Consider the following 16,275-nt stretch of genomic DNA (forward strand, 5'->3'; position numbering starts at 1 on the left):
TACTAGAAGGGTGCTCACTACCTTTTGAAGAAATTATATTGAAGCATTATTAAAGAATGGTGTCTTTTGGTGCTTGTTTAGGGTGTGTAGCAACATTAGTCAAAATCTCACATCTTGGTCAGATGCTTGAGAGCATACAAGCATATCAAAAAAAGTTTCTTGGTCTCTTGTGACCCAGCATACGCAGTTGAAAGAGGTTTGCCTTTGCCAGTGAACCTGATCTACACGATTGCCTAAGTCCAAACTCAACTTGCAGAAGTCTGAGAATGGAAGTGTGTTCCAACTATATATCTGTTAAAAGGGTTCTTAAAACATGTCAGACCTCCCTTAAAAGGGCTGTCTTGTTTGCGCAGCTGAGAAAGGCTTTGTCTTAAGTTGGGTAATGTGCACTGCACAGCAACCAAGGGTGTTGTTTCTCTCCATCTTAGGGACTTATTGCTAACTATAGTAAAGATGGAAAACCAGTTAAGATAGTAACATCGAGTTCCTTGAATAATAGTTTAAGGCAAAGGCATTCTTGATGCAGAGCAGCCGTAATGAGTGGTGCTGCTAACATCTCTGCCTTCTGACTAACATCTCTTTGCCTTTTGACTTCCACCATTAGAGAATATCCCAGTGCAGAAAGCTGCTCTTTGATCAGCTCATCTGCACAAACGTTTTCAGGGAAAGCAGGTTCTGGGACATGTGGTTTAAGGCAGGCTTATCCCAAATCTTTAGGAATAATTCAAAGGAAGTAGTGTCTGTCTTCAGATAGGATACAGATGTGATCTCATACATAGCATTGTTCAACTCTGTTTCTTGACATTTCTTATCTACGCCCATTCACATTCTACCTCTTTAATGGCATGAGACAACACTCTGTAGTTGTAATGACAGTAATGAAATACTTTGTCAGTGAATCTTCTTTTAATACTTACGTCTGCTTGAGTCTATTAAACTGTTCTTTGCACTAGCCAGAATTGGTCATAAATTGGAGAGCTTACTCCCAGTCCTTGATGAGTTACACTGTTAGGACTTTATCTGAGTAGAAAGTGCAAAACAAATCTGAAATGTAATGAACAATTTAAAATGAAGGGAAGAGATGGGTATTACATAAATTGTATTTCAATTGCTTGTATAGGGTGCTGAAGGTGTTCCAGGGCCTTCATGACAGGTATGCTGTTTACCCAGAGTTATTTGCACTGTAACTTAGAGTTCAACTATAAGTATCTGTAAAGTATGTAAGCAAGGTGGCAGGTGTAAAAAGGATTTACAGAATTCCCAGGTAACCTTTCTTCACTTTGATTTCCTCACTGTTTGGCTTTTTATGTCTATGGGAGAAGTAAAACCTTTAAGTCGCTGTGATTCTCAAGAAAGCTGTTGCAGAATGTGTGTCAAACATGTGCAGCCACTTATGTGGATGGGTGGTTTCAAATGTGGCGTGAATACAAACATAAAAATTAGGGGCCCAAATTTTTATTTCTTGAGGTAAACTTATTCCCACATCTTTTTGTGTATTGTATCTTATTCAGAACATGTTTATGCTGAAGGGTGGTGTTGCTTTCTTTGTAGAAGTGATGAAGGCTTTTAGAGTAGTTGCATCATTGAATATAATTTCTTGTTCTGATATAGCTTATTTCTGCTTGGGAAGAAAAATAAACTAGGTGGGCCTAAGTATGTAAACTAATCACACAGAAAGATATGCTGCTACTCATTTAGCTAAGAATATTTCTATCCGAAAGGTGGTGGAACTTTTAAGTGAAGACAAATCCTACCATTTGATCAATGGGGGTGAATCTTTTAAGGAAAAAAAAAAAAAGGTAATTCTTTGGTCACATTGCATTTAATTTCATGATTCAGATGACTCCCTGATCTTTTAGTGGCCTTTTGTAAATAAAACCTAGCTGCCGGAAGAATTGGAAATATAGTTAAGACTCAGTGTGGACTGTCTTTCTGTAATTACTTTCAGATCCTTAACTGTTCTTTAAAAGAAACAATCACTTATCTCTTCTGGTATTATAGTTATAATGTTAAAAACTTGAATGCAGCTGATGCAGATGTTGTGCTGTATTCTGCAGAAAACCTGAAATAACAATGCTGAGTTGTGACATGCTTCAGTAGAAGTGGGGTCCTTAACTCTGATATAACACAGAAGTCTAAATTCCAATAACTGTTTCCTTACTGATTAATATAAATAGCTAGCTTGCAATCATCTTTCAAAAATAATCCTGAGTGGAGTCATGAATACCTTATCAGCAGCATACATCTCTATCTTCCTTCAAAATTATGTTGTGTCTTAATCCAAACCAGTGTGTGCATGCATACATACATACAGTTAAGCGGTAAATTTTTGCTTGTATGCAGGGGAAAAGTATGGTCAGAGCAAGCTGGAAGTACAGAAGAAGCATGAGCTGTAGCTTTGAGACCTTCCCCTCTTTAGCTGTGTCTGAACTGCACAGCACATGTAATTGAACTCACATTTAGGTGGTTCTAAGTGTCATTCACAATTGCCAGGTTGTGTTGCTCTTCTAGTGATTGCTACCTTCACTCTTTGTATGCATCCATATAAACACACCTCGTCCGCTTTTGCAATTTAACTTACAAGGCTGACTTCAGTTTCTGTGCAGTTCAGTCCTAGAAGATGCCTGTTCGTGTGCTGTTGTAAAGACCTTAACGGAATTATTGCTGATGGGCATAGCAAGAAGCCTGAGTTTTGGGAGATGCACAGAGAAGTACACTCTCTGAAGGCCTAGCAACAGAGGGAAGGAAGCAGATTGTCCTGTCTATTTAAAAAAAACAAATGAAACTTTTAAAAAAGTGAAGACTACATGCTATGTAGAGTGAAGTTGTCAGAAGCAACTTGCTCTGAGGCTCTTGCTCTAGCTGTGGCTGAATGCCTCGCTTTTGCAGTGGCTCTGTAACAGCCGGTAGTAGAAGGTGCCTGGGAGGCACAGTGTTAACAACATCTTTATATGGAGTGTGGGTAAAACATATGGGGAGATGTTTTCAGATTATTAACAATAAAGTTACTGTTACGTAGAATATCTTGTGCAATGGGATGGTATTTGGATTCAGTGGGAGCTGAAGCAATCCCATCTTCAGCTGTTGATCAAGGTGGCTTTCAGCCTGGCAACTGTTGAAACAATCCATCAAGCCAGTCTGTCCTCTGAGCCCTCTCAGAAGATGAGCCTGGGAGTTAACAGGCCTAATTCTACTGGATAGCAGAGAGTGTGGATTAAAAATATTTGCATTATGACACATTATCTCCCTTTCCTTCTTCCCTGCCCATGTGTACACAGTCTCTAACTTCCCATGTTTTGTAGGCAGTAAGTTACCTGTATTTTTCCACTAGCAAGCCACATCATCAAGGCTTTCTTCACTGTCACTTCCTCCATTTTAGAGACTCTAATTTCCTTTTCTCTCAGGCGATAAACTGATAGATGTGTAATTGAACTCAGAATAATTGTTTCCAACTTGTTACTTTTTCTGACCCAAATAGTTTTGCGTGTTCAAATGCCTTTTTTTTTTTTAACTGGAGTAGTTAATGTAACTGCTGTTTATAGGTAATGTACTTCACATGCAGCATTAGGTAAAACCTCTGCTTGCTTTTTGCAAGCACCAGCCTAGTGGGACTGGAGTCCCTCTGGAGCAGTGACATTTGTTTTCTAGGTCTTGCCTGTTTACAATATGATCTCTGACTAAGCTGGGAACTTAACCTGGTTAAACATTGTATTTGTGTTCACCTGGTCATTTTCCTAATTCTGGTGGGTTTGGGGAGAAAAGGTGTTAAGAGTTTGCCTTGGAAGGCACAATGAAGCTTTTGAGATCTTCAGGTAAGCTGAAGAGAGTTCTATGTATATCTTATTCCAGCTTTCTGTTTGTGATATGCTGTTCAGTTATTGGTGTCTTAAAAATATATAAAGGCTGACCAGAGCTCTTCAATCGCTTTCAATTTGCAGACCCCCTACAGACTTCCCACTGAAGATGTTAAATCCTTGTACAGTGAATTTAAGACTGCTGACAGCTTTGTGTTTAATTATTTTTCCCAGAACTATAAGAAGTAATTCATGGACTTCTGAGGCCTGTAGGCTGTAAGTTGAAAATCACTGGCTTAGCAAGTTCCATTACAAAATTGGAAAAAAATGTTCTTTCAGTTCTGGAGCACCATATTGCTCTGAAATAGCAGTAAACCCAAGACTTTTCTTAATTTAAAAAAAAAAACTCCAACAAGTAACAAAACACAAGTAGATCAAATTGCTTATCCTCAGGCAAGTCCTTAAAATGAATAAAGGAATGAAAGCAGCTTATACAAATGTCAGCGATGCCTTTTAGCCTGGATACTTAAATAGCAGAAGCTTCTGAGCTAATCAGTGTATGCTTTTACTGCATCTTTTTACCAGGCTAAGTGCTTTAGTCATTTGGTAGGGAGGAAGTCCAAGCACAGCTGAGAACGTGATCTTCTCATAGTCTTAGCTGAAGTTCCTCTGTGAGACTAAGATGCTCACCCAATATTCTTTGGCAGTGTCCCAAACCAGCGTGCTAAGGCGAGGACTTTGGTCTCTTATGATTCTGGCTGTGACCCAGATATGTTGATAGCCAAAACAGCCTGGAAGATACAGAGAGAAGGAGGGACAGAGATGAAATGCAGACAAAACAATAATCATGCTTGTGGAAGGACTAAACTCTGCCTGATACTTGTCAGCCCACAATTCCTGCTTTCTTTTACCAGCAGTTGCTGACTTTTTCTTTGTGTTACCCTATGATGCCACTGAGATGGTTCAGACCTGGGCTGGTTTGTAGTACATTCATAAACTGGAATAGGAACTTCTGGCACTCTTTTGCTTTGTTCTCCTAGAAGTATAAGAAGAGCAGAGTGGTGCTTCTGATGTGGTGTTGTTGAAACGCTATAGCTGGTGTTCAGCTGAGGAGTCTTAGTGCTTGATTGCACATTAATGTAATTTAACTTTCTTGAATATTCCTGTTCAAGCAGCAGTATTATTTATAGTGTAATTTTGGTTCTTGTTTATTGGCTTGGTTCTCTAACTTACCAGTGTGTGAGCATTTTTGTCAGAGAGGAACTGGAAGTTTATTTGTAGATATTTAAATAAGGCACCTAAGCTTTCTTTCTGTCTTTTGTTTTTAAAGGCAGAAAAATAATACTTCCAACTTCTTACATTCAGAGGCCTGTCAACCAGTGATGTGAGGGTGACTTTGTTTCCCTTGCTCAGGGTGATCGAGTCGTAGCAGTGGCAAGTCTTGTCCCAGCCCCTTGAGATGCAGTCTGAGTCCATGCTAGAGAAGTGTGTTTGCCTTTCTTAAGCAGCATTGCACGTAGTCCAGCATACTACAAAAATGCAAATGCTTTAGGCTATACTGTCTGAAACAGTTCTGGACTCATGTTTTCAGTCTGCCAGCGTGCAGTCAGCTGTTGTGCTAACTGTTTAAACATATAGTAAAATTTCTGTGGTTTTCTGTCACTGAACTTTATGTTTTGTAGGGCAAGGCTGTGAGCTTTTTTCAGGGTGGTGTACTTTGTAACATGCCAGAAGCATTGTAGCACCTGCTTCTTCTCCATTCTACCTCTCTAGCAAATTGCAGGTCTCCCTAGTATCATGTACATTGCCTGTACCTCTTACGTTATTTTGAAGAAAAAAATGTATTGTCATTTTTAATGTTTCTGTGGTAGGTAGCACACTAGGTGCTAATTTATTAAAGACACTGGTATACCACAGTAGAGGAATCCTGTCAAGCTCTTTTCCATCCTGTAAGTTGTTTCATCTGTCCCGGAGCAAACTATATAGATAATTGTCTTGCAAGATTTTGCTTCAGTACAAGACTGACAGCTGACTTCTTAACAGCAAACTCATTATCTGTATCTATAGCACTGTGGAGAAATCTAGCTTGCAGGAAGTAGTAGCAACCTGTCTCTTGATGATAAGTTTTCTTATTTGTGTATTTTGGTGTTTGGGAGAATGGAGCAGTGGAAGAGGTAAAGAATCTCATGTTATTGGCACAAATTAATGCATATCCAGAGTTAAATTCACTCATGATTTTGTTGTGTGAAGAATATTGTTTTATTCTTGGAGAACCCTTTGTGAAGCTTTGTTTTGACTTGGCTTTGTCACCATCTGCATTCCACCCTCTGTTTTGCTCTCCAGTTATAAGCAGACTCTGACATGCCTTCTGTCTTGGATTTATTGACAATAACTGAGAAATCTCAAATGGGATCGATTTACCTAGAAATACTGGATCTCTAGAATGGCACTAGTGACAGAAGTGCAGAGCTGAAAGTACTTCACTGAATTTTGCTGGTAAAGATCGCTTCTGCATGTTGGTGGAAAAAGGGTAGATTCATTTTCTTGTGATAGACTACAAGGCAATTATTCAAGCAACTTGAGCTGAAGAGTTGAGAGCTTAGGTATGTGTCCAGCAGTCCTCTCGCCAATGCTGTCGCAGGTTTTGTCATCATTAGGTAGGCAGGAGTACAGGTACAGGGTGTGCGCAGTGTTCCCGTGGCCCCGTCAGGCAAATGCGTGTATGCAGGGGTTAGCTGCCACTTGGACAGTCTTCTCAGAAAACATGTACAATGAAGCTATTTGCAAATCACCCTTTTGAAATAACTCGGAGCAGATGAGCTCATCAGACTTTCAAAAATGAGGTGGCCCTCCAGCTTTTCAGCTGCTTGTCATGGGTTTGGGAGAAATGACACTAATCCTAAAGTGTAACCATCTCTTCATCGTAGGCTTCTACCAGAGCAAGGTCATTTGTTGTTCTTCCTTAATTTCTGTCTGTCCCCGAAGTGGAGTTTTAATGTTTCTGTCTTTGAAAGGTCAGAAGTTAGTGGCTTACTCATTATTTTGTTCTCCAGTGAATGCTTCAGCTGATACTTGTCTAGAATGACCAGGCTGGTTGTGAATTGCTGAGCTGATTAAAAAGGCTAAAAGCACTTCCTAGTAGAGTTTCAGTCTTGCTTTTGTTTTTCATTTGTGCTTCATATTGGGTAAATTATGAGGTCTAAAAGAGTTTCTTAAATTATTTTTGTGTCTGTGTTTTATTATACAGAAATGAAACTATTTCAGTTCTTTCCCTTGCTAGTCTTATTAGAGATTTAATGTTTTTCTTGGAAGTAATTTATTATGAAAAATAGCACCAAGAAAGCTGGTCAAGACATTCCAGGCATTTCTACTAATATTAATTTCAAAATGTTAAGTTAATTTCAAAACATGTTAATGAAATAGATATAAATGGGTAACTAAAATCCCTTCTACTTTGCAGAGAAAATGAAAGTTTACAGGTTAAGGTGTTGCCTTTTAATAAATCTCCTTACACCATAGATTTCTAATCTAGACAGACTATAAAATTTTAACCTACAGAAAATATAAACAAATAGGAGAAGCATAAACCAAATGAACAAAACTCTCAGCATTTTATCATCAGTGGCTATGAGCTGCTGCCTCCTCCCCCTGTGCTTGGTATTCATCTTGATTAATACAGATCAGTACAGGGAATTCGGTAGGGAACTGTTAACATCCACATAAAGCCAATTAAAATGTTTTATGAATAGAAGGTATACATTAAATGACATAAATTTGACTTGGGTTATAGAACAAATGAAAAATGAAGGGCTTTGTTTGCCACAGTGCATATAATGTAGCCATTTTATACCTTATACAGTTGTTGCATAGTATTTCTATTTGATTTGCTAGCGTTTTATATCGATCACCAGTCTGCACGACTATGTTACTGCTAAGGGCAAGCATTTAGAATTCTTGAGGGTGAATCTCCAGGTTCGTTAACACAAACTCCTGCCACTTACTTGAATGATAAAAACTGTGTTTTGAATTTAAGTTTAGAGTTTGCTTCCTTGTGTTTTTAAGACCACTTCTAGAAAATGTTTTCTGTCTTCAGAATTGTAAATGAGTTTTGGGAGTGTTCTGTGGGTTTAGTTTTTGTTTGGGTTTTGCATGAAACAAAGAGGTTTACCACACCTGTTACCCAAAGTACAAGGCAGATGATCAATTGAAAAAAGTCTTGTCAGCAGTGACTCCAGTGAACTTGAATATAGAGCTATACTATTTGATAACATCATGTCTCCATACATTTTTCTGATTCAATAGATAGTTGAATGTGTTTCTGTCTTTGTTATAGCCGTGCTTGCTGCAGCCAATAGGATGCTTAAAGCTGAATTTTTTATTGAAAAAATATCTGTAGTGTTTCTTTGTGTGCTTGCAATCACTTATTTTTTGATTTAGTTTTCTGTAGCTGGGGTGGGTTTCACCTAGAGCAAGAATGAGAAGTGTTATGCTTTCTTTCTCTAAACCAAATGCCTTGAGGATTTCATTTCCTGAACTACTTCAAAAATATGCTTATTATTTCACAAGACAAAAGCAAGGATGTTATCACTTAGTCCTGACACGGAATTGTCTGAGCAAGTCAGAATACAGGGATGCTCCACAGATCATGACTTGTAATTCTCATTTCTCAGTAGTTTCAAACTGTTCTTGAGAGTACTGTATCTACACATCCCTAGCAACATGGCCACTCAGCTTTTTAACACGTCTTTCCCCAAGTAGCCTTAGTCATTGCCTTCTTTCCCAGATGAGTTCTTTTCATTGTTGTCTATCTACAAGTTGTTCTTTAGCTTAAACAGTAACATAGTTAACAGATTGTAGTTTTTCTTTCAAATTCCTTTGATATTAAATAATTTTATATTTAAAAATAGAAAAAGAATGATTTAAAAAAAATATTTACTTCCTGCCACTAGAGTAGAAGTTTATCATGTAGAATGCAATAAGGAGCTGATGGAAAGAAAATGCTTTCAGGCAGTAACTTGGGGGTCTCTGTATTAATTTATTAGTAATTCTCATTTAGATCTGGGCGTAACTCTTTGACTGCTCAGCTGTTGTACAGAACAGGATTACCTGGTGTTGCTTGCATCAGAATTCAGAGGTCCTCACACTTGTGCCTATCTATGGTCTTCCCAGTGTTGAGAATTATGGGTGTAGCAGTCTTCTGAGAGAACACATTTCTTGTGGGTACATTCTTCCTTTTTTTTTCTTGCCGTGAGCTACTCTGCTGAGTTACTGTTCCTCAGTGAGGGCTTGAGACAAGAGGCAGTTTTATTTGAAGAGTGAGGGATCTTTGTGTTGTTACCAGCAACTCCTTTTGTGTCTCAGAAGACTTTATCATCTGTCTTCTGTTGCAGAACCCGTGGCACTTCTATGTTCAGACATAGAACCACTGGGTTTTAATGTAGCCTGTTAAAGCAGTGGCCTCTGAATGTTCTTCTGAGCAGGCAGCAGCACCCAGCTCTGGACCAGGCTTGAAATGTCTGGGTTTCCAGCAGTTTTATTCTTTCCTAAACAAAGCCAGCTGTTAATCACTGTATTTAGACCTTGTGTGTCTGTATAAATGTGTAGATATATAAAAACCACATATGTACATTCACATGTGTGCCTCTGTCTCTTAAAGAGTAAAACAGATTCACAGAAGATTAAAAAATAGGAAAGATTTTTGGTAAAACTGGGGAAGATTAGATATGAAACAGTGAGAAGAACATCTGTTACAAATATCAAATTAGAGGAATGAACAATACAGATGGAATGAAAGGATATGATAGAGTAATGTTCTTGCATTAAAGAATAGTTTTATTTTGTCTCCTTAATACTACTAACAACTATTCATGCCTTCAGGAGGGGTACTCGCTATGTGTGGGAGTTGGGGGGCCTCTGAGGGAATGGTGTCAGGAGGGGAACTTCTTTTCTCCTAAATAATCAACAGATAAAAAGTGCAAGAATCATCATGTTGAAGTTGTAGTTCTTTAGCGTGTGATATTTGGTAGACGGGGGCTATGCATGACATCTTGTAGTGTTAGAAGGCAAATACAAAATAAGAATATTTTTTAACACCGATTTGATCCAGCTGCAGAGGAAATATTGCTTGGATGTACGTTTAGCATCTTTGATGTGTTTTGTCTTTCATGCCAGCTCTACGTGGCCACTGAAGCCATCCTCATCGCTTTGGTGGGCGCAACTCCTCCCTACCACTGGGATCTCCAAGAGCTCTCGGCTAATCAGAGCCATAGCAACCAGTCAGCGAGTGAGCAGAGAGCTTTTGGGGAATGGCTTCTGACCGCCAATGGCAGCGAGGTGCATAAGCATGTGCACTTCAGCAGCAGCTTCACATCAATAGTCTCTGAGGTAAGTCTGAAATGGGTTTTGCTGCCTCACGTGTGAGTATTAAATCTTACTGGGTCAGTTGGTGGGGGGCTGGTTGCACTGCTTCTTTCTTCAGTACTAATGCATGTTTTGGCAAATGAAACAGGTGCTACCTCCAGATAGAGAACAGGTAATCTACTCCTATCTTTACTGGCAACAAAAACTAGCTTTATTTTGTTACGCAGCTCTTGACCAAAGTTCTGCCCCAAAACTTCCTACCTTTTCCATGTGGAAGTGACGTATTGGATCCTGTAGCCTGGTTCTGCAATTGAGCTGGAATCATGTCATTCATTGTATTAACATGCTCAAAGTCCTTTATGGACCCTGAGCTCTTTCTGGCCACCTCTTGATTCCCTTGCCAAGGTCAAATGCATGTAGTGCATCTGTCCCACAGTTAGCAAGCAGTGGAGGAACTATAGAGGAGGGAAGTGGCTTCTGCAGTTTTCGCAGCTCCAGATGTGAAGGAAGACATGGGCAGTGGGGAATCAGGTGGACAAACACCTCCCCCCATTCCTATCCCAAACCAAGTTTTAGCTTTATTGGTGTGGCCTCTGTTTTGTAAGCGTCATCTTTCATGGTCTAGCCACAGTCCCTGCAGAAACGATTCCAGACTCTGCTCTAATGTGTGAAACACCTGCCCTTCCTGGGGCCTTCAGGATCTGTTAATGTCGAATTGTCCTGTGCAAAAGCCCTATCTGAGTGCATCTGTTACAAGACCTGAATTTAGAGCTGTACAGTCAAGTCGAGTGTAGTACCACTTGATAATTCATGGCTATTGTCCAGAGGCATTAATGCTATCTGAATTAGTCCTGTAAAGCACTTAACTTTATTGGTTGTGAGCATATTAATAAAAACTGCCAGCTTTGGAATAGTACCAAGTGGTTGTGCACAACAGGCATTGCTTCTTATTATGGTAATAAAGAGGATATGAGTACTTATGCCACTATTAAAATTAAAATCCTAATGGACTGTGGATTTTTTTTAAGCATTATTTAAAGCTCAGTCAGGTTTTCAAACGTTCTCTGGGCTTTTTCTTTTTTGCTTTTTAATTTATCCAAGAATCTTTTACTCTCTTAAACTTGACAAGTCAGACATGTTTGTGGAGCCTAGCAGTGTTTTAGGGCATAAATTGTATAAAGATTCTTATGCATTTTAGTGACATAAATAAGAAATGCAGGTAAAGAATGAAGTTTACTTGAAAAATACAAAACTAAAAAAAAAATCCCAAGGCAACTTGTATAGATTCTGCTTTGTAGTTCTTTAACATACTTCTCAGTAAAGGCCCATGTGTATAGAATCTTGTTACCTTTCCTGTTTCCCACTGTTGATATACAGGTTTTTTTCAGATTTTGTTAGTTGAATGTGTGGTATATTTGGAAGTTGAGTTATGTGCTAAATACAAAGATTTTAGTGAAGATCACACTTATTTGGGGGATAGCTCATCACTATCTAATTTCATTACTGATTTGTAAAGAAGCTTTTTCTACATTTGAGGAGGATGTTTTTAACGCTTATATTGTGGCGTCACTTTGTAATAACATGACCGTTGCAGATCTACACTGAAAAATATTCTGATGTAAAAAGCTTCATTTATGAATATCAAGCATAATATGTAACGTGCCTTAGGTAGAGGAGCAAAGCCTTCAGCCCTTTAAAGGGCTTCTTAGCTGTTGAGATTAATTTGCAGAACAAATTTTGCTTCACAACTAAATTATTCCTTAATCCCTGAATGACTCAGAAAGCATCTGATGTCACTGAGTTTCAGTGTTGGCAGCTTTTTTAAATTTTTATACCAAAAGTTAGGGCGTTATTCTTGTAGCTCTTACAAAACAAACTGACCATGTTATTTCAAGGTAAAATTAATCTCATATGCTATTATTATACAACTGTATTTTTCTGGGAATTGTTTTTAAAATCTAGAGAAGCTTCAAAAGCTGATTTGTGGTCACATGGTTAGTTTTAGAATTGAATTTTGTCAGTCTTGATGCTTTATGGGCACATTACCTACCGTATCAGTAAACACCTCACCATTAAAGTGGCAATTCAAAATGAAGCATATACAGAGAGTAAGCAAGTTATTTTCTTGGAGCTTCTGAATGATTTTGTTTTGTTAGTTCCCTAATCTTGGTGAGGTTTAATTGCATGGCTCTGTTCTCATGGTGAGGTAGTTTATAACTGAGCTTTGAAATAATATAAGCTTTGCTAGAAAGGATATCTAATGGGATTTTGGTAGAGGAAGAGAAGATTATGAGGAGAAGATTAGAGTGTTATTGCAGGGATAATGACATAATCACCAGCTTACCAGCACAGGAAGAAAAGTTGGGTGTCACTAAAAGGAAACATTATCTCAAGATGCAAGAGGAGTAGAAAAAGAAAAGAACATAAGATGTGAAGGTTTTAGAATACAAAAGGAAATAACTTTTGAACACTGAAAGTGCAGCATATTTTCATTCCACGGTTTTGTGGGGGAAAGAATTTCCTGTCAGGTTCAACCTGAGACATTAAGTCTGTAAGAATCCAGTGTACAAACATCAGGTTTGTATTTGGAATTGAGAAGAACGGGAAATGACACAAAGTACACTGTAAAAAAGATGAGTATTTGCAATACCAGAAAACCTGTCTGATGCTACCAAAGTGTTTCTCAGTGACAAGACAGTTCATGAGAAGGAGCATATGCAGGATTATCTTTGGACATAAACTACAGTTTTTATTTTTGCATAGTGTGCCTACACACCGCAGTGACATATGTCAGGAGGTAGGACTCAGTCTGTTTAAGCTAATAGATTTGTGTGAGAAAAGAGAATAAAAAGGAGAGTGGGAGAAGGCTGCAAAAAATACAGTATTCTGAGGGATCTGTCCTTGATTTCAGAATCAAAGACTGCATTTTGGGGGAACTGTGCAATTGGTTAGTACCACCTGCTGAGTCTGGGAGGCAGCAGTTGTGTTTTGGTGACTGTCTGATGACTGACTGAATGTGATGCTTTGGAGATTTAGGCAAAGTTTGATCTTCCTTAAAATCTGTATCATCCCCCTCCAACTGTTAGCTGTTGGTGAACTGCTGAACTGCTTGGATTCTGGGTAATTCACCTTTTTTTTTTTTTTTTTCTACCTCCATCCAGTGGTTTTTAATTGGCAACACATCGTACAAAGTCAGTGCTGCCAGTTCTTTCTACTTCAGTGGTGTGTTTGTTGGAGCAATCTCCTTTGGCCAGCTCTCGGACCGCTTCGGAAGGAAGAAAGTCTATCTCACAGGTAACTACTGCCACCTAACAAAATGAATGAAGTGGATGTGTTGTGTCTCTGAAGATCAGTGCAAGAGCCCAGTTTCTGCTGAGAGCTTGATACGCAGCAGTGAATCATGTGCTGTGATCTTGATTTTTTTGTTGTTTTGTACTTCCGGTATACTTCAGGAATATAAGTAGGGATGAGAAATTAGTATTTAACTATTCAATCACCAATCACACTGGGAGGTGTTCTGGATTTAGGAATCATACTGTAAGGGCTTGCACTCATGCATGTCATGCTCATAGGATCTCCACAGGTTGCAGTTAATATTTTTAGTAACTTGTTAGCAATGTTCTTACATGTGTAACCTGATAGGAATTTGTTGCACCTTTTTATCTTCTATCTGCATGATTTAATTTTTATGTATTTGTGATCCTCCTCATGTTTTGAAGCTCATAAGCTTTTTTTACTGTCCCCAGATCAAACAACAGTTGGAACTTCATGGTTTATGAATGTATTTATAAAGTTGTGTGTCAATGGATGAGCATGTAGAATAAAAAAATGGATTATTTTTTTCAAAGGAACAACCTCATTCAAAGCAGATAAAGGTGGGCCTGCTATGCAGTGCAAACTCCCCATGTACTGTCCCTCGGTAATGTTTCTCTTCTCTAGTTTGTACAGGCTACTTTCTAAGAATAAGGGGAGATACTTGATCATATTTAATCTGCGGCTTCTGTATGGAGATAAATATCAAGCCATCTTAACTGAAGCCAGACAGTAGTTCCGAGTATATGAACAAATTTTCTGCTGTGAACTGAATTTGAAGGTTTAGTACTGCAAGTTACAGATCAGAAACCATACTTTTGTGTCCCTCCTTTTATGATACTGACTTCAGGTACTTAAATTTCTGCCCAAACCTGTGTTGTAGTTGTTGACTGTGATTACTTAGGACAGATGTCACTGAACATCAAGTAAAGATACTGATAAATGCTTCTGTTTTTCTTTAGGTACTCTTCTGAAATGAAGCCTTTTGCCTTGTTTTCCAGGTTTTGCTCTTGACATCTTGTTTGCCATTGCAAATGGATTCTCACCCTCATATGAATTCTTTGCCATCTCTCGCTTCTTGGTAGGGATGATGAATGGTGGGATGTCACTGGTGGCCTTTGTTCTACTGAATGAGTGTGTGGGTACTGCCTATTGGGCATTAGCAGGTAAAGTTTGAGTGCCACTATCTTATTATCAGAATTTATAGATTTCAGTCTCACACACCAAAACTAACACCATAGCAGTTGTGAATTGAACCATGTGACCACAGTCTTTGAGCCCTGCTTTGTTTTATATGAACCTCAGACAAGCACAGTAGGTGACTTGGGCCCATTCAGATTTCTGAATTGCTCAACTTGACAAAGGTCCAGTTGAAACATCCCCTGTGAACGTTATACAATTGAATACTCTTCCAAGGTTTGTGACGGCTGAGCTCTATGCATCAGAATTTTGGGCTCTGCTAAACAGCTTAGTGTTTGTATGCTAGATACAATTCTTTAATTCCTGGCACTTCTCAAAAAGAATCCAAAAGTGGTTTTATATAATGGGATGATGAGACAACTGTTGTTTATGTGTTTTAAAAAAAAAAAGTCCCATGTGGTAATCAACCTTAGAATTTAAAACAAAAGATACAGACACCTTTAACTGTCTTAGTTGCTAGTGCTGAAGCTGTCCTTCAGATATGAGTATAAATTGTACCATCACAGCTCCAGGGCCTGGCTTAGTCTGTGACAAGTGACAAACATGCTGAGACTGTTTCAAAACAGGATATCTTACAAATGATGAGAGCTACAAATGAATACTATGTATTTCTAAAAATACTGCTTTTCTAATGGTTTGTAGTATTTCTTTTTACACAGAGAAATCTAAAACATACTTATATTTGGAATTACAAGACTTACTTGTTTATGGGGCTTTGGGTGAGGAGGATATAGAAGAGTGCTTTTGGGACTTGTATTGATCTTTGCAGTTAGATGTCATACTTCTGCCCTGTATGGGTGAAGGACGAAATATTTGGTCAAATAGCTGTGATTTTGCCTGTATTGTTGAGTGAATTTTTCTTAATGAAGTGTTAGTTTCTGTCTGATCCCATGTGTTGAGAGTTCATAATGTTCCTTAAGGGAGTGATAATGTTTTTTGTTTTTAATTGTATGTTAGGATCTATTGGTGGCTTGTTCTTTGCTGTGGGAATTGCCCAGTATGCTTTATTAGGGTACTTCATTCGGTCCTGGAGGACTCTGGCTGTTGTGGTTAACCTGGAAGGAACAGTCGTCTTTCTTCTCTCTGTGTAAGTTATTTTTCAAACCAAGTTTCATCAAGAAAAATGTCAAAAATAAGAAAAAGAACAAACAAACAAATAAAAGAACAAACCAAACTACTAAGTCAAGGTGCCTTTATAGGATGGCATGAAATGGTGTAACTAAGGTATTTCAACCTCTACCACCCCAAGTTCTGTGCTTTCTTTAAATAGCGGTGCTGCAGTATTTGAAAATGTAAGTGTACGTTGTATTGTGTCTGGATTATTACTCTAGATGGGAAAGTCTCTAGAGTGGTGTAGAAGCCCATCCTATTCTTTAACTGGTACATGTAGATGATCTAAAGTGTTGTCTGGTATGCTACAAGACACTGTATATACATGTTAAAAGACACAAAAATGTTTTTGCAGTTGTGTGATAACATGATGTTTCTCTTATAATTACACAGAAGGAACACCATCAACATTGCTTGCACATATAGTCTTAAAGGTGACATGCAAAAGGAAAAAATGGGCACCTTCCTTTTATTTTTCATATGTGGATAGGAGGATGGC

General features: G+C 38.4%; 1 protein-coding gene across 1 annotated transcript in view; it reads left to right on the forward strand.

The window, feature by feature from the left end:
* Positions 1–16,275, forward strand: part of SLC22A15 (solute carrier family 22 member 15) — a 42,383-nt gene that overhangs the window by 3,438 nt on the left and 22,670 nt on the right. Inside the window, exons 2-5 of the mRNA XM_074808732.1 lie at positions 9,966–10,178; positions 13,316–13,448; positions 14,468–14,632; positions 15,624–15,753. Coding sequence (XP_074664833.1) covers positions 9,966–10,178; positions 13,316–13,448; positions 14,468–14,632; positions 15,624–15,753 — 641 coding nt within the window. The remainder of the gene's footprint in view (positions 1–9,965; positions 10,179–13,315; positions 13,449–14,467; positions 14,633–15,623; positions 15,754–16,275) is intronic.

Source organism: Strix aluco, chromosome 2 (genome assembly GCF_031877795.1).
Source record: "Strix aluco isolate bStrAlu1 chromosome 2, bStrAlu1.hap1, whole genome shotgun sequence".
NCBI lineage: Eukaryota > Metazoa > Chordata > Aves > Strigiformes > Strigidae > Strix > Strix aluco.